The following is a 26,980-nucleotide window of genomic DNA, read 5'->3' on the forward strand; positions in this document are numbered from 1 at the left end:
GAGTCAACCACACAGATGCAAAAAGTAGTTCCTTTATTATTATCTTCACCGTCATAGATTAAAACTGTACTCATACATTACTAGAGGCATCAATATAGTTTGAATCGTCCACTTTTTCGAATACATTGTGGATTCCTCAAACGGCTGCTAACCCACTCGCGTGCAGCCCCGTATATTGTACCATCACATACAGTAGCGGTAGCAAGTCCTGCAGTAGCTCCAACATTTAGCGACCCATTGCCTCAAATAATGTGTTTTTTTATTTTTAATTCCATCTTCAACACAGATATCCATTAGTTAAGATGAATAAGCGTCCAGTGTCAAATCCAAACTCTTTTTAAGTGCTTGAGAAGACAAAAACAAAAAAAAAATCGTCAAATCTGATGTCATGGAGACGGACGGAACAAATTTGGTAACACCGGTTAATATAAATATGACATTTATTTTAACTCTACCTGACTTGTTCAAACATAAATATTTATTGATGTCATTTTCTGGACCGTTGTGGCCGCTGAACCTGAGGCACAATGTCAAAATGGAGTGAGTCGTTTCAATGCATTTAATGAAAGGAAAAAAAACTATAACATGACAGTATAAACGGATGAATTAATAAAAGTTCTACAAACAGAAAATAGAAAAATAAACACTACGATGGCACAGGGCGAGGGGGTAACAACACGACCACAGGTATATTTCCGAGGGGGGGGGGGCAGGTGGTATATAAAAAATAAGTGTTCTTGTTGAGGGGAAAACGTGGCGAATGGAGAACGAAAATTGGCACGAAATTAGAAAGCGTTACTGCGGGGCTTTCCGAGTAGTGTCGTAGGGAGTGTTTTTTTTTTTTTTTACATTTTCTGGTGATTTTTCATTTAATCTAACTCAGGAGTGCTCCATATAAACAGTTTTAAAGTTTTGATATGTTGAGGACTAAATTTTCATGCATTCTTCTGTGTTTGGAGCTGCAGACAGGAGATTACACTACGCACTGGTGTCTAAACTTCAACGTTGTTTTTAATAAATCGCCCATTTGTGTTCAATCACCACAAGCTGAGACTACTTAGATATTAAGTGCCGTCGTAAAACAAAATGGAGATGTGTGTGTGAATAAACGCACGCCAGTAATGCATTAATAAACTGATATTAGTGGTAGTAAGTGCTTTAGCCCCACACACTGCAAATGTTCCTGTCTGCATCTCCAAACAAGCCCTCCCATCAAAAAAAGAACGACAAAATGAACCGTTAGCATCATGTTTCAGCCTCACTACACAATATTTAAACGTACAACACTACTTGAAAAAGCCCGCACTAGAGCTTTAAACGAGAAGGCAGGTGTCCCTCTGCTGCAGATCTGATGAAAGGGGGTGATAGCGAGGCCTCCTCTGTCCGCACTAGGGTCAAAGTGGCAAAGTCTGGTCGCCGCTAGCAACGGACATGGCTGCTTCAAGTGCCTGCGTTTCCACAGAGAGAAGAGAGAGAGAGGGCGGGCCGGCCGAAACCGTGAGACCCCGCCCCTCTGCCGCACCTAGAAAAAAGGAGCCGGTAACTCGCCTGCGTGCTGTTAAATGACCTTGTCCTGGAATATGTAGAGGTTGTTGGTAGTTGCCACGGCGATGATGTTGTCTTGGGGGTGCCAGGCGGTGTGGAGGATCTTCTTGTTGAAGTCTAAACTGTCCACGCTGATTTCATCCTTCTTGCGCTTGCCGCCCGCGCACACTTTGCGGGGCTTGAGCACCTGCAGGGGCTTGCTGTTCTCCCGGGACGCCTCCAGGGTCACGTCCCTCCGGTGGCCACGCTCAAACATCCGGAAGAAGTTATTGTAGGAGCCGGTCATCACCACACTGAGGAGGAGGGATGTTCAAATCATTAGTTCAATCAATAATTGTCACTATTCAGGTCACAATGTGATCCATAAGCTAAAAAATAATAAGAGACATTACTGGAAGCAAAATTTCCATACAATATATATCCAAAAAAGTAAAATTTATGTAAAGTGCTTTTTCATGCGGCTGTTTTATGCAATCTTGCTATACATCTATTCTCGTATCAGTATCGTCCGATATTTATACCCAGTATTTTTGGGGGCTGTCCCATTCTCTATGTGCCTTTTCTGAACAAACTAATATGTGTAAAGATGGAAATAGAAGAGTGTTATATGGCTGTATGTTTACAAAAATATCTAACAAATCATTTTATGTCCCATTAAAATACTTTTTTTAACAAAAGTTTAGCAATACGACAATCAAAAATTAACTGAAATTTGGGGGCCGCACAATGGATTTTAAAAAGGTAAATAAATATCAGTTATCGGTCAAAGCAGCAGCCCGAATATCAGATATCGGTATCGAACTTCGGCCCATCCCTACTTTATCATTCAGAAAGTTTGATTTCATAAACCAGGATACATACTTAACATTTGATAACTAAAAAGAAAAAGAACAAGGCTTTCACTGTTGTTTAGGTCCTGGTGTCGACAATGGTGTTTTTTCTTTGCACAATACTTGCAACACAAAGATTTGACATTGTGACATTGTCTGCTCAATACTGAGCAGTGTCAATGTTCTTAGTGATTAAGTTATATTTGAGGCTTGTTCCTGTAATTATGATGCACCAATCGAAGAGAAGCAACTTACAAGTGCACTAAAAGCAGCTTTTCTCATGGAATTTTCACCGATACAAGCAGGTATCTATTTTATTGCTTTGTCGGGAATGTTCCACAGTATGTGATTAAACTTTTATATCTTGTCAGTCACAGCTGTTGGGGGACGCCTCTCTGCAGATCTGACCCATAACTTGGCCTGGTGGCATCACCTCTTTGTCTTTGGGGAGAGAGAGCTTTAAAGCTATATTGTGGGACATTCCAGCAAAGCATAAAGCTGCACAGTGCATATTTAAGGCTTGTAACAAAAAGTGGCATTTGTAATGTGTGAACATCTTTTGCATGGAAATTTTATGATTAGGGTGACCATATTTTCAAAATAAAAAACTGGGATGTCCCTGGTTTGGATTTAGACTGTGAAATGAGTGCGTAATTAAGGAAAATTGTTCTGTACTCAGCAACAATGTGACTCAGTATAGTCAGATTTTCTTTGTGTTTTGGTTGTTTTTAAGCAGCTTTTCTGTGTTATCTAAACAAATTACACTTTACACCTCTTTTTACTGTTAACAGGGATCAGACTGGTCCAAAATAGGGACACCTGGGACATTTCTTGTATAAAACTGGGACAAATCACTGGTTTTGGCTAAATCTGCTAGGATAGGGCACACAGAGCTCAAAACTGGGACTGTCACTCTAATTATGATGAATATTTGTATTATTTATAATGTGCTACTTATGTTGTAAATGTTGACAGTATTGTGAAGTATTGTGAAATGACCAATTGTCACAGGGGTAAATACTATGACTAGTATCAAAACTAGATACTCATTTGAGCAGGTATTGATGCAAAAAACAAACAAAAAAAACAAAAAACATTCACACCAGGACAGAAATGAACCTTTCCTGAATAGCTTTAGAACGATCTTGAGTTGTATCAGAACAAGTGTAAGAGCACATAGACTAGTATTCACCCATGGACCACTATCGAACCTACCTGGACCACTGAGGGATTACACAAATATTAGGCCACATGGGAATAAAAAGCACATTTAATGATAGTACTTACTTTTATATTGTCATTGCAGTGTTGGAATCGAGTTTGAAATTCTAGTACCGCAACACCACTAGTGTGCAGGTGATGAAATTCCTGTCATAGTGTGTGAAAAGAGCAGGGCTGTGGGAGCGTGTTCTCACCTGTCGTTGCCATTCCAGCAGCACTCAAACTTGTCAAAGATGCAGTCGTTCTCGTAGAGCGAGCACAGCTTGCTCCTCAGATACTCGTGGACCTGAAGAACACAGCACAAGTTACTAGAGATACACTCTCCACGCCTGATAACAAAAGGCATGGAACATACAACCAAACGAAATGCAAATGGTGCCGTCTAGTGGGGACTGTCTGTAACTGCGAGTCAACAGGCTGCACCCAGAGTAAAGAGCTGAACATTCCTAACAGTTCATTCATTCATTTGTATGACAGGTTGCATTTAAAAAAACTAGCTTTTCTCCAGCAGTTGGATCTGTGAACCAAATAAGAGACAGAAAAGTCCAGAAAGAAGTAAGCCACCTTTATAAACTACCAGACAAAACTTCAGACCCTTTCATTTAAAGGTGCAGAATGTAACCTTTGAAGGTGGCTCATCAGCTACATGGTTTCATGGTAATGGAAAGTAAACTTGGAGACATTCTCCAAGGAGATGAGGTGTGTTTTATGCTATACTCTGGTGTATGACCAAAATAATAACAATCCCATGGAAACAAGCAGTACTAGGCACTCCCCTCCAGCCCAAATAAGAGTCAGATTTGTGGAGATACAAGCCCGTTGAGTGTAAACATGCATGGTTTTAGTGCAATTTATACATTTATTTTAGTCAATTTTTGTACCAAAATATTACATACTGTGGTTTTAATGTCTTTATTTTCATGACCATTTTACATTATAGATTAAACCTGGGCATTGTCCAGCTCCTGGGCCACATATGGCCCTTTGGTTGACTCTGATTGACCTGTTTAAGCTCATTTGGAATTACAAAATCAACATTTTATAATTTGACCTCATACATGGACTAAAGCTGCATTGTTTTTATTTTAGAGGTGTTTTTTTTTTATTAAATTTTTTGTAAGGCAGCCTCACTTTTTCCATTGCTCAGTCATAACAAACTTTTACCAGTCTAACCAGCTTGACAAAACAATGATATTTACTGCTTTTTATAAAGAAATACATGTAGACATGTACATGTCTGTAGACTTGAGTTAACTATTTTGGCCCGGGGCTCCACAATATTTTCTGTTTCTTGTGTGGCCCCATGGAAAAAATAACCACCTCCAACCCCTTATGTAGATCCTCATTGAAGGCATCCAAACTATGAACACAACAGTGAACACATATGGAATGTATTCAACATAGCATGAAATAACTCCAAACATGCTGTTGGATCATTTAGATTCCTCGAAATAACCTTTTGCTTTGCACACACTTGGCATTCCACTAATGAACCCTGAGGAGACACGCCTGTGAATGAAGCTCATTGAGAGAAGACGCTTTGTTGCCAACGCTGCCAACAAAGCAAACTGTGGCTACTTCGAGGAACATGAACTTATCACAGACTTCATAACACTTTTGGGCCAAATTGAGTTTCCTCATTCTATTCTCCAGACCCTGCTGCATCTGTAGGTGTCACTCGCTGACCTCGCCAATCAAAGAGTTTTAGGGCCCAGAACACACAAACCGTCCCAGTCATCTAAATGACATATGCAGTTTATCTTGGCATAGGCAGTTATGCTATGAGACGATCACTATTTAGTTTTTAAACTGGTCTTTGTTAGATAATTCCATACACCTTGCCTCATATTTTACATCAGTCAGTATGTATAGACAATGCAGAAAGTAGTAAAAAAGAAAAAACAATAGAAGGTGTGTCCAAACTTTTGATAGGTAGTGTATGTGGCAGCTTGGTCTGTTGCGATTACGCAACCCAAAATGATTCGCCCGCACCCAAACAAGGACAAATTATTTCAGTTGGTTAGTGACACATTACCTACACACCCTGCATTCTCTAGATTCAGTCACAACTATTCTATCATATCATTGGATTAAAAACTGCAGAAACCAGCCGTGACTACATTGTACTTTGAGTACAAGTAGACATTGTGACAGTAGTTGTATTCACCTGGTAGGTCTCCACGGGTCTGCTCTCCATGTTCAGGTCCCAGATCTTGACTGAGAGGTAGTCCCGGGTCATCATGTAACGGCCGTTGTGGCTGAACTTCACATCTGAGATGGAGGAGATGATCTCAGAGAAGAAGGAGCGGTTACTTGGGTCCTCAGGCTCCTCAAACACTGCAAGACAAAAGGACATTTAGATTAGAATAACATGCAAAAGCAGACCTGTAGATCCTTTAAAAGTTTCTAAACAAAAACTTATTTCACCTGGGAAACTAGAACTCAATTATCACAACAAATGAAAAATAATGAGTTTGGCAAATGATAACCACTCTGCTACATGTGATACCAGAGCCCAATTTAGACATTACATTGTTTATTTAATCGAAGCTCATTAGAGGGAAAATGCCCGTTTTTGGTTATTACTGAATACTTTTGACCTGTGAGAGACTATTGATCCCGAGGGAAACTCAAGTTTAGCCGCCTTTGTGTCTTACTCCATCTTAACAGGAGAACTGGCCAGGTAGGGTTAGTGGATCAGGGGAATAGCTGCCCTCAGGACAACAGTGTACCCCCTTTGTGTCCTGAAATGTGGGCATCAGAGCAGCCTTCAGGGGGAGCCACTCTGATGTTTCAGGCGGTGATGAGGTGGGCCGTTCCCTCAAAGTGTTTCCTCTCAAATGTTTTCTGCCATATATGGTGGAAAAAGTCTTCTCAGAGGTCCATAGTCAGCCCCTTAGCCCTTTCCTGCACAGTCTCCATAGATACAGGAAAAACAAACCGCTCATTTCGGTCCCCAACTTCTGTCCTTTGAATTCCATAAGCTGCACTTCTTTGCTGGTTAAAATCCCATGATATCATGTTAAAAACTGAGCTCAAAAAGTTTCAGAAACTACTCAGTGTGTGAGCTAGGTAGCCACAAGAGCAGCCGACCTCTCCATATTACATGATACATTTTTTATGAAGCTCAAATAAAATTTGAGGCTAGAAAATAGTATTTTTTCCATCTTTTCAATATAGAGATAGAGACTTACATATATCCTGGAAATTCAAAACGGTGTCCTCATCATCATTATAAAGACTTAAAGGGCGTGTACCTTGACAGCATGATGGCTGAGTAGCTAGCACTCATTTCTCACAGCAAGAAGATTCTGGCTTTGATTCCTGGGTCACTCAGGCCTTTCTATGCAGAGTTTGCACTCCAGTTTCCCTATCAACCCGTAACATGCATAATTGCGTAAACAAATGTGCACCACTGTAAAGTCATTGTGGGGAATAGATAAGACGCTCAGAATGTAGAACGTGGGTGAGGAAATGCTGCAAACTGTTTAAAATGAACTAGTTGTGTTTTTCACGTTTTTAGAAGTTGATGTCATTCTGATGACAGAGCATTTCAAGGGTCTATAGGTGAACAGAGTTGTCTTACATTTGGTGTGTTTGTCACACAGTGCAGAGGCCCTCATGTCACACATGCGGATGGTGCCTTTGCTGCTGCTGTAGACAAACGTGTTGCACTGATGAGGGTGGAACTCTGCAGCAGTGATCACCTCTGTCAGCTCCTCCATGTTGGCAGGTTTGATGTCAACAATGTCTGAAGAGTGAGTTAAGGCCAAATATGTGGGAAGGACAGGTTAGACTATATTATTATTATGTTATTGTTTGCCAAGCCCCAGAATAGGTCTAAAAGCTCATGATAGTATAGTTACAGTTGTCTAGATTTCGATACCAAGTAATAATAACATTCAACACCAATTCCGATACCACGAGAATAAAAATACTTTCTTTAGACAATCAAATGTGATTTTCAACATAAAATCCTAGAGCTTTCTTCATTTTTGCTCCACTTGGACTGTTGGTCAGTATTCTGATCACCAACAGTCCCACACATGTCAGAAGGATACTGAAGCTGCGGTCAGTGATCTCCAGGTGCCACAGGTTGATCCTCAGGTCGTCTGCAGACAGGTACGTCTCATTGTCACTGTTCACAGATATGGAGTTGATGTGGTAGGTGTGGGCGTTGGCAAACACCCTCCGGGGACTGGCCTCCACCATCAGGTCCATCGGGATCAACACTGGGACCTGCAACAACAGCAATGGAATAGTTGAGCAGAGACAAATCTGACCAGTAATGCGTACAACAAAAGCTCCAACTAGGAAAACAGCATGGTATTCCAATCAAAACAAAGGCCATTTGAGTTGTCATGTATAGTCATGTGTCGTATGTGTAATTGTTAGCTGTAACCAACAATTATTTTGGTAACCACTCCGCAAATAATTTTGTCAGTTAATCGATTAGTTGTTTAGAGTGACAGAAGCCCGTGAATACAACAGTTTTTTATACATTTGGAAAAGATTAAGCTAAAAGAGATGCCGCTACAGAACATCTATAAAATATATTTACCGTAAAAATAGTCAAACAAATGTCTCTTGTGCTATTTTTGGGTAATTACTGCTCTGTGTCATAAAACGTCTCTCAGCACATGGCATGGTTTGGAGTCTCAGTCTCAGTTGTGATTAATGGATTAACTTGTTCCAGCCCTAGTCATGAGCAAACGTAGTAGTAAGAAGAAGTAGAGTAAGAAGTAGTAATGCTCCTGCCCGTGGACACTTTGCACTTGGACCGATCACAGGGTATTGGTAGTTTTCAGATTCTAGGCTGTGATGATGTCATACTCTCAGGCGAGGGGCAAGAGAAAGTTTTTCCTGTTGATTATGTTGTATTTTGCCATGAAATATCCAAAAGGTAAATTCGCAAATCTTGAACCTGATCCTTTCTATTACTGACTACCGTATATTCCTCACTATTTGTGAAAAAAGTTTGAAAATAGACCATTCAATGACAAACGGCACCGGACTTTAAACGAAACCCACCAGTGTGATGGGTCAGTGGGACTTTGTTTGGCGCGTTCACGGTGACTCTGGGCTTTGTTCAGCTGTGGCGTGTAGGGAGGGTGCTGTCTGGGACTAACGGATTGTCGGCGTGTTCGCAGTGACTCAGTTGTTCAGTTATGGCTGGAAGTGGCACATTGCATTCGCTTTTTTGGGTTGTTCCTCTGTTCCGTTCTTTGTCCGTGTGGAGTGATGAGTGTGGCTGCGGGTGTGTTTCGCTGCGCGGTCGCTGTCTGCTCCGTGTGTGTTTGCGTGTTCTGCGGGCGTGCGCAGTCGTTTTTTGATGGGGTTGGAGGCTTAAGAATGCACAGTAATGTTCCTGCTCGTGTTGCTGGAGCACTTAGACCGATCACATGGTATTGGCAGTTTTCAGATTCTAGGCTGTGACGATGTCATACTCTCAGGTGAGGGGCAAGAGACAGTTTTTCCTATTGATTACATTGTACTTGTCATGAAATATTCAAAATGTAAATGCGCAAATCTTGAACCTGATCATTTCTATTGTTGGCTAGCCCCAAGACGTCACTGTATTACAACAAAAAAACTTTTAACAATATAGTTTTTAGCTGCCCCCACCTGCATTAAATATAACTGGCCTCCTGTAGCCATATCTGTTTAAGTCCCTGCTGCTGATCCCTGTGTGTGTGCATACAAGCCTTCATCTGCCAGACCCCTGCAGTGATTGGTAGATTCACTTCAAGCTGGCACCTGGGTCCCTTCCTTCTGATTGGTGTATCGCTCTAACATCTAGCCAATCCCGGGACTTCACCTGAGGCAGCCACACCTTAAAAGGATCTGCCCCCTGCCACTCCTGGCTGGTGCTCTGTCTGTCTGCACTGCATGCCACATTTGCTGCGTCTCCCTGTAGTTTCGTGCAACTCTGTGAACCTTGAGACACTAATAGTCCTTTGTGACATAGTTTAGAGAGTGTTTTTTGTTTCTGTTTTTGTCATTTATGTTTATGTCAGCCTACTTTAAGTTTCACATTTAACATTCCTTTTTAAATAAATTACAACTTTAGTTTTAGCATTTTACATCTTGGTTCTTTTGTTACTTCCCCTGTCCCTTCCAGCGTTGGGTCATAACAAAGTGGGGGTTTGGTATACGTGGAAGTCAAAGGAGAAGCACCAAAACTCAGACAGTGGTATGCAGGTTAGTTTTGACTATACCCCTATTTGCACGTTGTAAGTACAACCTGTTGTCGTCTTGTAATTTATAGTTTACCGCTCCACCTCTGTGTTACTTGCAGCACATTTGCACAGGATAAGCAAAGTTTGTAAATGACTATTTTACTGACACTGACAGATTTAAAGAGAAAAGAATGTGGAAAGAGAAGAAAAGAGATAGAAAAGGTGCAATTACAACAACAAACACAGAGATGCAGATTCACACAGGATGAGTATTAGCACCAGATGTCTGTGTTTGGTGAAATATAGTAGGTCATTTGCGGTGGAATTTTTACTTTACAAATTACAGACACAGCGTATTTGCACGGGATTAAGACCTCAGGCGTCCTCCACAATTATTACAAATCACCAACAGAGATGTGCAAATATATTGAAATACTGATATATCGTATCGTTTAATTTGATGATACACTATCAATATAGTGGGCTGCTGTATCAATATAATTGCCAAAAGTATTTTTAGGTATATTTTACAAAATTATTTTGTGTAAGAGCTACAGTGGTGTTGACATTTTCATAGTTTTGAGTAAATGGGTGTTTTTCATATTCACTTTGCACCAGGGATGGGCATTCGATTAAATTTTCTTAGTCGATCGTCGGGAGAATTAACGTTCAATTTTCGATTAATTATTAACGTTTTTATAAGTTTTTATAAAGTATCATCTTTATTACTATTACTAATCTGCACAAATAAACTTAACATATAAACCATAACGACTCTAGAGCCACATCCGCCCGTTTGACATTATAATGTGTTTAATGCAGCTTTGCACAAGTCTTACAGAAATGAAACTTAAAGCCGTATGGCTCATTTGCATAAACTAAGCTAGAAAAAAAAGCTCTTGTGCGATGATATGGTCAGCTTCTATCAAACTAAAGGACACGACTCAGTGGAATATGAGTGTTCTCTCTGTGACAGAGGGATGTTGATGATGATGGTGAGTCTGTTCTGTGTGCGTGTCGCATTGTTTTCAGAGATCAGATGTGTGCAACTCTTTATGTTGCAGTAACCGGGATACTGCGTATACATGCACCATGACAAAATCGGGATACAGATGTGCATGTAAACACACTCATTGAGTGGCACAGTGATCTCCAAGGAGGTGCAAGAGCCAAAACGTGGAACAGTGAGGCCACAACTCCAGTGTTTGCGCTGTCAGATGCAGCTTCGTCTCTACGCACAGCAGCCTACATTTGGTTTGTCGATTAAAAATGAACGTAATGGACAAAATTCTTAATGATCAATTATCGATAAGTCGACTAATCATGCCCATACCTACTTTGCACAAACTTGGCGGACTTTTAGTATCACATCCATGATTTATTTGCCTTTGTTTTTCACTGAACTGTATCGAATCGTTTTGAAATATATCGAATCATATTGAATCGAAAATGCACTGCATCGAAAAACATATCATATTGTAGCCTATGTATCGATGTATGTATCGTATCAGCAACTTCTTAATGATACCAGCCCAAATCAAAAGGTCCACAGTTAATACTTATCACGTACGAATAGGGCTCGTGACTATTTTGGTTTGAAAAAAAGAAGCTGTTTAACGGTTTTGTATATTTACCATCTGATAAATTAAACTTTCCTCTACAATCAGCTTGAGAATTCCACCGTTTATCTCTAACCACTTGCAGTGAGAGACAGCGACTGATAGAGCAATCTGGCCCCTTATCTACTTTCATCTGCACCACATTATGCAATTCCAGTGCTCTCGAAATAGTGTTGACTATGGCAGGTCTAAATATAGTGGAATAGAGATGCTCTGGACTTGCACTAGAATACACTAGAGTACACCAGTGTTGTGTAACGCATGTGAGGAGTCTGAGCCTGTACCTGCAGTTTGGTGATGGAGTTGGGGTCTTTGTACCGGCCATCCTCCTCCTTCAGGTTGTAGCCCTCTGGCCGCTTGTCCCGCTCGCTGATTTTCCACAGTTTAATTGTCTTATCTGCAAAATGACATAGAATTAGGTCAATATTAATTTACCTGCAGATTCTGAGCTTTAAAACGGACATGAACAGATTTTGTTGATGTTTTTTAATAATAGTTGAGTAAAATATTGTAGTCGTCAGTGTATGTGTCAGCCATTAAGAGATATGCATTAAAATATATCTGCAACTGCATTGATGAAAAAGCTAACAAAAGCATATGGGACAGTCCTAGTGGTTTATGAATGACCAGCAGCAGTGTTGGACATACCATTAGTGGACAATAGGAACTGAGCTGCGTTCTTCTGAGGAAGCCAGCGGATTTTGTTGATCTTCTCTTCGATCTCCAAACTCTTCAAGTAGTCGAACTCGGGCTCGTGGCTCTGGAAAGTGCTGTAAACATTGTACTCGCTCCGGAACTGAGGTGGGTTTTTATTCTGCACACACAAGACACAAGATGGGACAGTTAAGTGCACGTTTAAGCCTGAGGTCTTGCTTTAAAGCAGACCTTCTTGTCGAGATAAACAGAACAAAAATGCTAAAATAAATGGACTGTTCCCATCTATAGAAACCACTTCAGGTTTATAGTTCTAACGTGTTTTCGTACTGCGAACATGTATTTGTCCAGCCAAATAATTCTAAAGTCCCATTGTTCCAACCCCAGGGCATCCCCAGATAAGAGATGGACTGGAGAGCAGAGCTCCTCCAGCCTCCCTGTGAGTCACCCAGACCCAGTTCCTGTTCATTGGGTGGAACTGGTACATCTCTGAGGAGTGACGTGATGGAGTCACGGGCAAATATCTGAACTGGGCAGCTGCTGCTTAACACAGTTTACACCAGTGCTAAACAGTAGGCTAAAGCTTAGCATATAGTCATGTTTATTCATTAAAACTGCCCAAACAATATTTTATATTAGCATTTTATATTTGCACTAAAGGTCAGTTTTTGTCTAGATTTTGTGTACTGTAAAGTACAGGAGTATTAGCATCCACATGCAGTTGCAAGTACCTCTGTCTCCTGCTGGAAGATGACAACTCGTCCGCCCTTGTCGCCGGTGGCCAGCAGCTCCCCTGTGTGGTTAAACTCCACCGTGGAGATGATGTCCGCTGTCAACACACAACCATATGCCGTCAGAGCCATTCATCACAGAGAACTGAAACAAAGGCTCATAAGGAGGTAATCCTAATCCAACTACTACTACTACTACTACTAAACACTACTACTGCGTGTACAGAGGAAGAGGAACAGATGGACAGTGCGATGGATAACCTACTTTCTCCTCTTCAGACAGCTCTACAGCAGCTGGATTTGTAAACCCGGCTCGTGCACGCCACACGCACATATTTAACCCTTTGACGTCCAGTGGAGCAGAAGGACAAAGGTCCCAACAGTTCTCATAGGTGCTCTTTGTAAGAGCCGCGCTGCCTCAGGGCCCCAGAAGGGGTCACCCACAGAGAAACCAGCACATGTCCCTCTGTCCCACTCTTTTTTTAAACTTATGAAGCAGTTAGAGAATCACATTCATTGTTCATTTCATTGATAGAATGTTAATCAGTTTGATGCAATCTTTTTTGTAAAGACTTTTGATTCTTGTGAAATCAAATGTGTTAATATAAATATAATGGATCAAGAAGGGCTTAAAATAGAGAATGAACTCCAGGTGAAATCACAATGAACGTTCACAATACTCAAGATGATCCAGTATGTCCTCCAATGCAAACACACGACTCATCTCTAGGAAGGCGTACTAAACCGGCTGACCCTGTTGTTTGAACTAGGGATGGGCAATAGACAAAAATGGCTAAAATTTTGATGGGAGTAACCTAATAACAAATATCTGATGATACAGTATTTTGAAATGTGCTTACATGTCTTTAGATGTATTCAATGAGGTTTAAAAGATCAGACGAACGAGAGGACTGAAAAACTGTATGAGATTAAACGAAACATCACTTTATAATCTTTTTGTGGAACTGGTTTTGAACTATAAACAACACAGTTCAACATAATCTTTAAAATAGTATTCATAATAATCATATCTCAAATACACCCAGGTCTTACATTAATAGCAGTTAGTGTCACGATACTAAAACGTCAAGCTATTTTGATACTAAGGCTTAGACTCAATACCGATTCTGATACCACAGTCTTTATTTAGAGAAGATGAGGTGATTTTTTTATTCCCATGTGGCTTTATGGGTAATCCCTCACTGGTCCAGGTAGGGTCCCTGGCGGTTCATGGGTGTATACTAGTCTATGTGTTCTGATACAGCTCAAGATCATTCTAAAGACATTCAGGAAAGGTTCATTTTGTCCTGTGAATGGGAATTCTTAGTATTAATACGTGCTCAAATTAGTATATCTAGTGTTGATACTAGTTTTAATATGGATTACTATCAGATCTTTGATACTTTTGACAATCCTAGTAGCGGTGCAGATTTCTCTACTCTCAATTTACCGGTACTACTATAATCCTTGAAAATTCAGCCAATCTTTCCAGTGTGGGAAGCAACCTCCACCTCTCCCTCTAGTAACCACACGCGCTTGTAATTGCCCCAACCAAAAGGCATATGCCCACAATATTTACAGTAAAAATACTCTGATGTGGACGAGCGGTGAAGTAGGACAGTCGGACAGAAGCTTGTGGGAGTGTTGTGTGGAAAAGCCCTGCAGATAAAGCAGTTAGCTCCTGTAATCTAACACCGCTCTCTCTTACGTCAGTGGCTGTTTGGGCCAGAGAACAAGGACAGAAGTGTAAATACAGCTATTCTACTGAAGACTATTGTGTTTTGTCATAATTAAATATTAAAAATGGCCTGTTTTTGGGGGTCTATATTCTGTTATTTTCTATCTATGTTATGTTTCCTCATCAAAAACATCCCTGGAGTTGTGTTTTGTTTCATTCACACAAGTTTAAACACACAAATCCTGCAAATTTAGATTTATTTAGCTCTCCTTTTAAACAGGAAACACTCCACCTTGTGATGTTAATACAGGAAATGCTCCAGTGTGTTTTTAAACTTCGTACACCTTCACTAGAATCATTTGGATCATTTCAGCCCTGGAATTTCTAATCTTTACAAAACAACAGGTAAAGGGTAAAGGGGTTTGGAGATGTAGACAGACTAAAAATAAAAGATCACTCCAACATGTGTGAATAAAACAAAACTATGTTTTTGAAGAGGTAACAGCATTTCTTAAAGAGTAAATTTTGTGTAATATAGGACATTTAATTTATTCTTGTCAATATAAATGCTCTTTACATCATGTATCATTTGGCAAAAGCTGCTAAAAAAGAAACAGGGTCACTTTTTTTTCATCCAATCAAATGCCTTGTTAATAAGACTCGAAGGAAACCAACAGACTGACACCAACAATGACACTAACAAACTAACACTTCATTTTCCATCATGGTGCATTTTCAACAGTGACAATATCACCGCGGCAGAAATGGATAAGTAGGCGTGGCAAAGGTTCCAAATAAAACATAAAAATAACAGTAACCTGATCTCTTTTGTAAAGGGATGTTGAGCCTGAAATAGATTTTTTTTTTCTTTCCTCAAAACATTATGCAACCTGATTCAATTGTTCTGGAAACCTTTAGTTGCGTTAAGATTTCCAAAAGGCAATATAAATACAAAATAAACATTCACCTTGCAATGCAGGTTTGAAAACAGGCCTAAACACTGATTAACTAATCCAAGAATCCAATGCATTTGCGAACATGTTTGTCGAGGTTTAAACTACAGGGTTAGCCGCGTCTATACATTAAAACCCAAAGGAAAATGAAGGAATTGTTGTTTGCAGAGAAAACAGATTGAACCTACAAAATGATAGTCTTTAAGAGTAGATAAAAGCACTAATTCAAATTACAATTTTCATTGTGATTTATCTTTAAGCCCTAGCTTGAAATGAACAGTTTACTTCTTGAAAACGGTCTATGCTTTGTTAGCGTTACAGATTTCATCTATCAGCACTAGGGCCGGGTGTCATTAAGAAGTTGCAGATACGACACATACCTCGATACACAGGCCACGATACGATACATGTCTCGATAAAATTAACTTTCAAATCGATACGATACGGTTCAATACAAATAATGTCTAAATCATGGCTGTAATTCTACAAGTCTTTGTTAAACCACTTCTTGTGCAAAGTTCAAATGAATACAAACTTTTTAAACATCAAAACAGTGAAAATGTCAAATGTGTTACATAAACGAGTTTCCTTCCACTCAACAAGCAACAAAACTGTAGCTGTAACAAAATCATTTAGTAAAATAAACCAAAAAATACCCTTGGCGATATATCAATACAGCAGCCCATGATATCGATACTGTATCCTCACATTAAACGATGTGATATATCGATATTTCAATATATTTGCACAACTCTAATCAGCACCGACACTGGAAAATGAGCTTGATCAGATATTGGCTTCCAAATATGGGATCAGCCGATATCCTAGTTGGACATACAACTCGGTGTAATAAGTCTATTTACTGGTGGTAGTTAGCCCAGAACATCCCATAATGTTTGAACGTTTATTTATACAATGCTGTTCAGTAGTAGTGATTCATCAGCTGGTTTCACTAAATGGAAACTGTCTGACCTCACAGCATTAGGATTCATTCACATGACGGTAGGTGGGTACCAATCGCTGCTATTTGGTAGTGACGTATGTAATCCCGACAGTGAGTCCTGTTTCAGTTCTGGTTTAGTCCTGCTTCAGTTCTGGTTTAGTCCTGTTTTACTTCTGGTTTAGTCCTGTTTCAGTTCTGGTTTAGTCCTAGTTCAGTCCTGGAATCAGTACTAGGTTAGTCCTGGTTTAGTCTTGGTTCAGTCCGTGGCGTAGGCAGCGCAAAAGTTTGATATAATCTCGGGTAAATGGGCGGGTGTGATGCTGTACTGCGCGGGTGCGGGTCTCCAAAAATGGACTGTGCGCTGTAGGGCTCCATTACGGAATAAATGAATCTTCGGTTCGTTACATAAAAGATGAAAATAGCAAAAGGACGACAGCAGCAATAAGTGTTAAGAAGGATGCAAAAAGGGTTAACTGTCCTGTCTGAGAAAAGTGTATAAAGTGTGTGCTGAGGGGTTTTACAGCCTTAAAACAGATAGAATAGTAAAATATAAAGCTGACTATTTCGCGGATTTCACCTATCGTGGGTTAATGTAACCGCGATAAACAAGGGGGCCACTGTATTCATCTTTTCCCAAATTCCGTAGGAAGAAGGACAATAACGTCTTTCCCCTTGATAAAATTCACCAAACATTCTTTTTGTTCCGCCTTTAAATCCTCAATCTCAGGAACCGATGCCAACACAGAATGTATGGCTCTTCGCTGATTGGCCGGTGCCCGAACTCGCACTTCTGTGATTCTTGCAAACCCTCTAGTGTATTCTGATTCCTGACCTAGTCACTGGAGAGAAATGAAATTGAGCGGAGGCACTAGGTGGCACCAGCCTGGCTAGTTCAGTAGTTACTTGAGTTAAATAACAGCTACATAAAACATCTGGATTAGTTTTGTCGTTATTATTTCATGTACATAGTATTTACACTATTTTTAGTTTCTGCATTACATTTATTCATTTACAGGTGGTTTTAAAGCTCAAAAATACCTAGAAAAATGGGCAAATGGATGGAGAAAAGCATTAGACGGACCCTCCACCACAAAAGTTACACAATGCACCTTTAAAGCTCGAGTATACTTAAAGCTAAATCGGTGCATCCCCATTTCCAGGTTTCTTCATTATCTACCAGTGTCTCCTCGACTACAGCTCTGCTACGTGAAGTGGGTCACGATTTGTTTTGGGGAAAAACAAAATCTTAAATACATCCTAAATCCTGCACAGAGGACCGGTCTGTTCACACGCAGAACGGTTTATCACAAGTGGCTCGGGGTGCTAAAACTCCTTCACACAATCTCCTTTTTCTTTCACGCACTATAAATGAGGAAATCACAGTGTTGCTCGGCGAGGCACTTCAAATGTCTGTATTCTGAAATGATTGAGAGGCAGTGAGGTTGTTTTGGTAGCTCAACAGCGTACGCATTGCTGTTCCGTTACTAACATTTCAGATATTGTGTGGGGTGTTAGTTATTACTGGCCGACATTTGATACGGACGCCAGAGTGCTGCATTGCCATGGTTCGGTTGAGGTCAAATTAGCCAGTGTGCATTTAATTCTGCTCTCTGCCAATTCTAATTCCATCTGTCAGGGAGATATAAAAGATGTTGATACGCTTAAACACAAACGAGCCATTAGCATGTGATAAACAGGTTCATACGACTGCTGTCACTCAGTACTGTGATTTGATTTTTATAGACTTTTTAAAAATTAGATTCAGTTCAAAACCATAGACTGTACAAAGAAGTGTTTGTCTTCAGTCAAAAGAAGCAGTTGTAGGGGCAAAATTGGAGACCGTTTCATATTAGGAAGAGGAATTTAACTAGAACTAAATAGCAAAAATAAAAACACCAGAATGGTCCATGTACCATTTCTTCTTTTGAATTTCAATTGAGAACAAAAAGCAATAAAATGGGGAAAACAGTTTGTCATTTCATAAAACGGAATAGTTTAAGTGTCAATCAAAAAAACAGATTTCAGCCTCTATTTGCAATATTTAATTTAAAGTTTATTTCAAACACCACCAATCAAAAAACAGTCTTGATGCCCATTTTAATTTGGATATTTTACTCTCTCTGGTTTATTTGCTCCGGACGTTATGCTGACGTGTGAATTCAGTGTCAACCAAACAAAAAGAGTATCACTTGCCGCTTCCTGTTTCTCATCATTGAGTTCAACAATTAATTTCTAAGACAAAAAGTAAACGCATGGCTATAAAAGAAGAGGACACGTTTGTCTACAAAACACTGAAAAAGTACTACAATAGAATACATGCATCCCAAATTTCGGACCACACAATTACGATGTCCGAATCCTAAAACTACAATATGACAATATCAGAACCAGAAACAAAAGTGATATAGTTCAAAAGACTAGAAAAGATAGGCGTTGATATTAGACGCATCCCACTGGGAAATCAAACATGGCAGTTTAAAGCTCACTTTTTCGGAGGATCCTTCTCAGTATACATTGCACGATGACCGGAAGTCCAAAATTCGGGATGCATGTGCAGTATAGAACATTGTTTGTAAAGCTCTAAATAACAAGGTTAGCAGGGTAATAATATCCAAGAAAATGTTTGTCATTTTTTGGGTTACTAAAAACTCATTCTATTAATTATCATTCTATTAATAGCCAGTCTGAAATTAGTATTCGCTGTACCTCAAGTATAAATAGTGTAAGACTGTGCAATAAATGTGCAATGCAGAAATCTGAATGTGAAAATATATTGCTTCTATCAATTACAAAAAAGTTGTACACGAAAACTTTTTTTTTTTTCCCCATAATGGAGCATCCCTCCCTTTGACATTGACTCAGAAAGGTGTAGCACTTTTAATTAAATGCCAAAATAGACAATGCAATGCAGTTCATACCTTCAGCGACGTCGTCATCAATGGCTCCTTTCACCTGAGAAAAGCACCACTGCATGTCATTTCCAGGTCCTGCAGAAGACAAACAGTACAGAGGTTCAAGGATAGCTAGTATGCATGACGTTTCCACACTGATTGGGTATAATTTCAGCCTATAGTAGTGGAACAGATGAATGGCACCTGGCACAGATCAGCAGGTTTGGTTTCAGTTTGGCAGCCTCAGGCATAGAGGAACAAATGATTTATGAAATAGGGATGAAATTGGAAATATTACCCAAATATTATTGATCTAGTTTCTTTTTTTATGAAGACACATATTTTTTCAGAACCACAGGCTTTGACAAAACTTTCCAAAGACGAGTTGGAATGTATCCCCAATTTGAGTTGGGTGTGACGGACAGGCAACATGGTGATTTCCAGGTAAAAAAAACAAATCAGAAAGTCAAGAAACAGCAAAGAACTCTACATAACAGTTTAGTACTTTGAATATTATGTTATTTTTCTCAATTAAAAGAAGTTGTATCTTTTGTTCTGAATGTTACAAGAATTTGAGAGATGTATTCTGTATTAAAGAGACACGTGGTACCAACAAGGGGCTGTGATTGGACTATCCCAAGTTCGAAGAGGTTTTTCTGTCTATGGTCAGATTCCAGATTCTTCTTGCTTCTAACAGAATATAGGAGAACTGGTTGGTAAGGCAAACCATATGTTGCAATCCATCTAATACAGGGATCTCCAGCCATTTGCGCCCAGTGAGCTACCTTTACAAAAAGAAAATGCCGGAGAGCTACTCATTTTAGCAACTGCAAAAAGTGGATTCGATACAAGAGAGCAAGCCTTAGATGTACACTTAGATGCCTATAAAACATTAAACCATTATCCATTTATTAGTGCACAAAGTTCAATATAACACATTTACAGTGGTAATTATTAAATTCAAGTTGAAATTTGTGAACATGTAATGTCGTGGTTGTAAACACTGTATATTTAAGCCCGTTTAAGAAAAGCGCTGATAATTATAAAGTTCCCTCAGATCAAAATGTCTTTTTCATTTCTCAAAGACACTCACTCTGCAACATATTTTTATAATTCTTTATCATTTGATTTTGCATATTAACACATTTTATTCCTCATTCCTCATTATTCCTTCTACAGAAGTCAATCCGCTTTGAATGATGTAATTATTATCTTGCTGTTTTCTGCATTGCCACAAAACACTGCTGGTTAGCACTTAGCAGTGATAAAGTTGTAATCATCTGTGGAAGTGCATGTTTCCTATTTAAGCATTTTTGGCAATAAATAATACATTCCAAACATTCCATTACATAAGTTTGTTATTGTTTCATAATCAATATTTTAGTTTAGCAAGTCTTATTGGGAATACAGAGTTCCTAAAACACAAAATGCTCTACCAAGCGCTCACGAATTCACAAACTGTTAAAGTGTCAGTCGCAGCGGGGTACACACTGGCTCAGATGGAGATACAAACATTTGAATTATGAATAAAAGTACTGCACAAGCACATCTACAGTAGTTATCAGTGTGTAGCATCATTCCATCTTAGAATCAGAGACAAGAGCAAGCATGCCGCCATGTGAATAGGACACAACAGCCTCTTTACCACAGCTTGTTGCATAACCAAAATATTGTATTATTTTTATGATGCAGTTTGTGAGAATTTTAAGTCAGAAGTCATGTGATCTACTGAACAAACTATTATTTTTATTATTTACCACTAAAATAGTAATTATTCATTGGTAGCAGCCCTAATTTACATTTTTATTCATCTGAAATCAATATAAGCAAAAACGGCAAAGGATATTTTAATGACATCTTACAGGAGTTAACCAAGTTGGCACATTGTTATTCCTCAATCCTTTGGCTTTTGAACAAGAACACAAGTTTATTGATAGACCTAAACATTAGGAATAGACTGATACACTTCTTATACAAAATCTGTTCAGAGTTTTAACCATGTTATAGTTGTTTCTCCTTCACATTCACCCTTTGAAGTTGTATTTAATGTGATTCATGTATGTTTGAGTAATCTTTCTTCTGCATTCAAGAGATCATTGCTGGTCCCCAATTTTAATTTATTAATGTGTAATACACACAGCACAACCATAGGGCTACAGTATGTCCTCTTTAAAACTCCAGCATAGACCGATATTTTATTTGGCCAAAAGAACTGACTAAAGGAGATACATGATGCTTGGTTTGAACACTTTTGAAGATAAAATACGACTACTGCTCTTTAATTGATAATGCAAACATGTCTAAATAGGACTGTGCAGTCAATTTGAGCTTTTCAGTCTGACAGTAAAATCATGTGGTTTGGAGTTCAGACTGAAGGAAGAAATTTGACAACTTCAATTTTTTTTTCTGTGTTCATAGCCATTTTAAAAATGATCAGTGAATATGTGAACGGTGATATTTTTCCCCATATCTCTGAGCCCTATGTTCACCGTCACCGTCCATTCAAGCGGAGAGGATAAAGTGTCCAGCGCTCAGTAGCACAGCTGCAGAAACATCAAGGACACAAGTGAGTCATCCGGCCGCACACTTTTATGAATCACATTTATAAAGCAGGCCCTGGGCTAGTCAACAGCCTTCTGCACATCTCTCTCACCACCCCCTGCATTTACAATCAAAACACTGAGGCCAAGAATTAGGGCTGCACGATTTGGGAACATTATTGTGCCATATTACACCACTTTCTGGCGTATGTTATAATGTTGTTTCTTCATCAAAAAACATATCCAGTGTTGTGTTTTGTTTCATTCATTCAAGTTGCTGTCCACTGTGTGCTTTGCGGATGTCAACCACAGACCATATATATAAATGGACATTTGTCCGTCAAAAAAATCCTATACATAATATAGAGCCTGGCTCCAAAATCACTCTGTAAATGCTTCATTTGAGTGGCACTGAATGCTATGGGTATCATCACATTCGCTTAGTCCACTTTTTTATACAGTCTATGATGTGGACAGACTAATAATGAAGGATTACTCAAACATGTGTGAATGAAACAAAACACATCTCCAGTTCTGTTTTGATGAGGTAAGAACATTATAGCATGGCTTAAAGCACACAAGAATCAATTTGGCGTAACACTGCATAACTTTTAATAATTGAATTTTGCTCAGAGTTCACTATTCAAAAAGATTGAAATATGAACCGACAAACTAACATAAGAATCACATTTTGAACTCGTGTTGCCACTACTCTGAAATTTCAAACTCGATTTCAATACTAAACAAAAGGCTCAACACTCAATGTACCAAATTTGATACCCAAATGATCCATTATAAAGCTCTTTTTTAGATAATATTGTAATTTACTGTTTATTACACCACATGGTCCATCTATTAGGTAAGACCAAACTGTATCCATTTGTGCAACTTTTTTCAGTATTGATACTTGCATTATTTTAGTATTCAGTTTCAATACCAATTTTCATGTTGATTAGTAGCAGATTATTGATACTTTTGACAACCCTATCTAGAATATGTTTTTAGAGGTGTAAATTATAGGTTTAGCAGTTTGATCCATCCTTACATGATATTTTGTAGCTTCAGGAGTAAATTATGGTACTTAAATAATTGCATTTTCTATTAATCCAGCAGCCCTACTGAGAATGAATGAACTTGGAACATTTAAGGGTTCACAGAGCAGTGGCTGTGCATGTTTGAGCCAGTGAACACATTTAAACACACAAAAACATGTCAAATAATGCTGATGCTTTACTTTTACTGGTTGAACTTGGAACTTTAGTGGTTCACATAAGCTAATGAGAGAAAGGAACTCAGCAACATCCATTCTGCAAGCATGCTAGCTTCACTACATTTGGCCATTCATTTCCTTAGATGCGATGTATTAGTAAATGTGCCCATATGTACAAATTAAAAGTACTATTTAACAACTTGTCAAGTTTGTGAACGCATAGAGATGATGCCCAACGAGGCAATGTCAAAAGTTGAGCTAGCGTTAGCCGCTGCTTGTCAAGCCATGGCATGTTGGAGAAATGTGTGCACTGGGCTGTGTGTGTGAAGCCGTGATCCGTTTGAATGAATAATATCCGTTTGAATTAAAAGTTCGTGCTGTGGGTACATGGGGGCATAAGCTACAAGTTACAGTAGAAAATAGGCAGCTAAATTTAGCAGGGAGGTTTTAGCTCGGGCCGAGTAAACGGAGTAAACAGCCGTGTGAACAGTTAGCATTAGCATTAGCCAGTGTTGCGGTGATCTCTGCAGCCTGTTCAGAATGGTTTCTACACCCAAGAAGTGACATTCACTGTCCACTACACCAAATAGTTCATTTAAATATTTCAACCTACAGTCCGATTGGTTTCTCCTCATAGGCAATACTGAAATTGTCCATTAATGTATGCTTTGATGTGTAACAAATTCCGTTATAACATGTTCAAACTGTCACAAATAAACATCTGCGATCGTCAGTGGATGCACTTTACTGTGTAAACTATAAAAATCCCATCCTGATGTCATTGATGGTAGAATAATGGAGCCTGTGCTGTTCAGAATGGCACTACACCCATGCACAGGCCAATGGGCGATGACACTCGGCTAACGTTAGCATGGGCTAACTTTAGTTGGCTAGCTAACATTAGCTCCTCTCAACGGCCGCACAATTAAACAGTGATCAGAAAAACACGCACAGTGTTCGGCCCAAACCCTGCGTGAGGACCTTCATTGATTTACCTGCCATGATGAGACAGACAGTGGGGCTTGCCTCAGTCAGTCACGATCCGCGTCCCACTCCCACGCGTCGGTTCGTGGGATCTCAACTTTTCCTCCCTTCCTGCCTCTGCCTTCCGCCGATTCTCACCGCCGCCTGCGCCCGAAGCCTGGACACGGAGGTGGAAGCACCGCGGCGCCGGTAGTCTGCCCCCGCTGCAGTGCGTGTGTCCCCGCTGTCTCTGTCCCGCTGATGGCTTGTCTCCTCGGTGTGGATCTGTGCAGTTGCCGCCGCCGGCGACTTGGGCAGTTCGCATCCCACAAGCCACTTGTTCCCCGCCCTCGGGCTCCGTGCGCGCACCTGAGGCCAGGCTTTTACAATGCGCGCACACAGCTGGGCGCACGCACGAGCTGCGCGTGCCCGGCAGGAGACAGGATGAAAATAGCATCAGTGGCTCTGAGGATGGAGGGATGGTCTGCTGCAGCTTTCCAAAAATAGGCCGTCAGCCAGCCACACTGTAATAAAAGATACGGCCTAAAATACCTGATGTTAATATTTGTGCTGACCATGGTGGGCTACTTTATGCTGAAACATTTCATCAGATTTTGGTTAAGGTTAAGGTATATTTTATCTCCCTTAGGGTAATTCTTCCTCTACATTTGACCCATGCGTCCTTTAGTGCCACTGGGACAGCCTGCCAGAAGCAGTGGGTGCCACAGTGCTGCGCTTAGGCACCCATCTCCAGATCTACCATATAGCTCAGAATTACCTTAGCTGGAAGATGTGACCTATTTGTGCACATTATGGGCTGTTCTGTAAATAAACCCACCCTAATGGGTATAGAAGTTTAGATGTAGCCTATTTAGAACTAGAGACAATATGTATTCACTCAGATACTCACAAAGACACATTATGCATAAGAATTAAAGGACAATAACCTGCATGAAGTTGTGTTTTATTCACATGTGTTTGATGCACAAATCCTTCATATTTATTCCACTGTGTTTTTAAACTTGCACCTTCACAACAATCATTTTAATTTCGTTCCTGGAATTGCCCCTCTGTAGGTTTACTGAACTAAAGGTAAAAAATAACTGTTAACTTGAAAACCATCACGACATGACATCACAAGGTGGAACAGAACTTGGGAGATGTAGACAGACTAATAATAAAGGGTTACTCAAACATGTGTGAATGGAACAAAACACAAATTCTGGGTATGTTTTTGAGGGGAGAATAACATTATAACATGGCTAAAAGCTCACACGAGTCAGTTGTGTGTATATAACAACCTATGTTATGCCAAAACAAATATCTACAATTCAAACTGCTTCTGTACAACCTCTTTAAATGACCATCCACAGCTCAGCCCAGGGTGTGAGCGTTGTTGTCCAGTAGAATGTGTGAGTGAATGTGTGAGCGATGTGAGATGGTAAAGGTCAGTGGACTTCCTGTGTGCTGGGGCCTTGCTCTCAAACACTCACAAACAAGACAGGCTTTGGACAGTGTCTTAATCTGTACTGGCTCGCGTTCAGTTCCTCACAACTTTCACTCAGTAACAATATGAGGTCAGAGGTCACATCTAAACCAAGGACTAAACGAAGGCTGAGTAGATTGAGACTATAGGGTTGCACGCTTGAATTAGAAAAAGCTAGTGTTGAAGGCTTTGTCCACTTATCCCTTTTACCAGGCAGTTATGTTACTTCAAAATAATATTAATAGGCTTAAAAGTACAATGTAGTGGTCCAAGAAATACTCAGGTAAGAGTAAAAAAGTATTTGGGAAAACTACAAATCAAGTAAGAGTAACTTAAAGGTGCAACTTTTCTGGTGGAGCATCCATCAAATGCCTTTCTCCATGGAGATGTTTCACAGTATGGTATTCAACTTTTCTGTCTTCATGGACCCCAAACCAGACAAAGCTACAGGTCAGATCTGTGGAGAGACGACCCCACTCACAATCAGACAGTTTTTCAAGGTATTTTTGAGTTTTAAAACCACCTGTAATTCAATAAATGTAAGGTAGAGCTGGTTAATGTCATATCCTGCTCACAGTGGGAAAAGGAATCACTCAAGTAAGAGTACTGATAACAATTTCAGTGGGCTTAAATAAAGGTTAAAGAAAATAGAAAAGAAAATACTATTCCATGTTCTATTGCTTGTTCTTGCAGCAACATTCCCCTAGAGGGCGATATAGTGATAAAAACATGGCTGTGTAGTCTAAACCAGTGGCAAGATCTGCCACCAAAAAGAATATTTGTCTTTCTGAGTACCACTAGATCTAAACAAGGTCTACAACAGGACTATTCTAGGACTAAAGCAGGTCTAAAAGTAGACTACTTCAATTCCGCTGTAGAAACAGGAAACGTTCTAATTAGACAAACCCACAAACTGAAGAGCTGCCTTTTGAGAAACATGTTATTCTAATCTAGACCTTATTCTGCATAAACTCTAGTGTTAGTGTATATCAGAATAAAGAAACCAGATCAAATCTAATTGTCCAGGAGGGAAATTTGTGTTGACTTCTGCAGAACTCATAATAAAGACAATATAGACACAATATACAATGTTAGAAATGCACAAGTTTAGTCTTCATAGTCCACAAAACATAGATTAAAATTAAATTAAAGTGCAACAGTAGATATAAAAGTGTTTTAGTGTGTCTCCTCATTGAGCAGAGTGATGGACCTGGGGACAAACTCTGCTTGAACCTGAACAGAGCCTTCAAAGATGTCCTGAAACGAGAGAATGTCATTCAAGTTTCATCACTATCTTAAAGGGAAAGTTTGGAATTTTGGACATAGGGCCTCATTTCCTAGTGAGCCAGAGTGTTGGAGACGTGTGGAGACGCGTTTTTAAAATATTCCATCTAGTCCTTGTATTTGCAGAGGTCACTGGTGTTAGACTAGTGCATGTCAATGGTCATAGTTCTCCTGCCACTAAAAACAGTCTTACCCACTCCACAAAACACCTGAAACAAAACTATTATTACACCAGACTGTAGAATAATGTTTG

At 39.7% G+C, this 26,980-nt stretch overlaps 1 protein-coding gene across 1 annotated transcript; it reads right to left on the reverse strand.

Annotated features, from left to right (window-relative positions):
• Positions 1-18: 18 nt before the first annotated feature.
• On the reverse strand, positions 19-24,305 carry LOC110155209 (serine/threonine-protein phosphatase 2A 55 kDa regulatory subunit B alpha isoform). The gene is made up of 10 exons (XM_020919264.2): positions 23,990-24,305; positions 19,272-19,340; positions 12,780-12,877; positions 12,043-12,208; positions 11,679-11,791; positions 7,658-7,835; positions 7,183-7,347; positions 5,764-5,933; positions 3,791-3,882; positions 19-1,838 (listed from the first exon to the last, which is right to left on the reverse strand). The coding sequence occupies exons 1-10, from the start codon at positions 23,994-23,996 to the stop codon at positions 1,559-1,561; spliced, it is 1,338 nt and encodes a 445-aa protein (XP_020774923.1). The 5' UTR covers positions 23,997-24,305; the 3' UTR covers positions 19-1,558.
• Positions 24,306-26,980: the final 2,675 nt, after the last annotated feature.

Source organism: Boleophthalmus pectinirostris, unplaced genomic scaffold (genome assembly GCF_026225935.1).
Source record: "Boleophthalmus pectinirostris isolate CB_2022bp ecotype Guang Dong unplaced genomic scaffold, ASM2622593v1 HiC_scaffold_18, whole genome shotgun sequence".
In the NCBI taxonomy this organism is placed as follows: domain Eukaryota; kingdom Metazoa; phylum Chordata; class Actinopteri; order Gobiiformes; family Gobiidae; genus Boleophthalmus; species Boleophthalmus pectinirostris.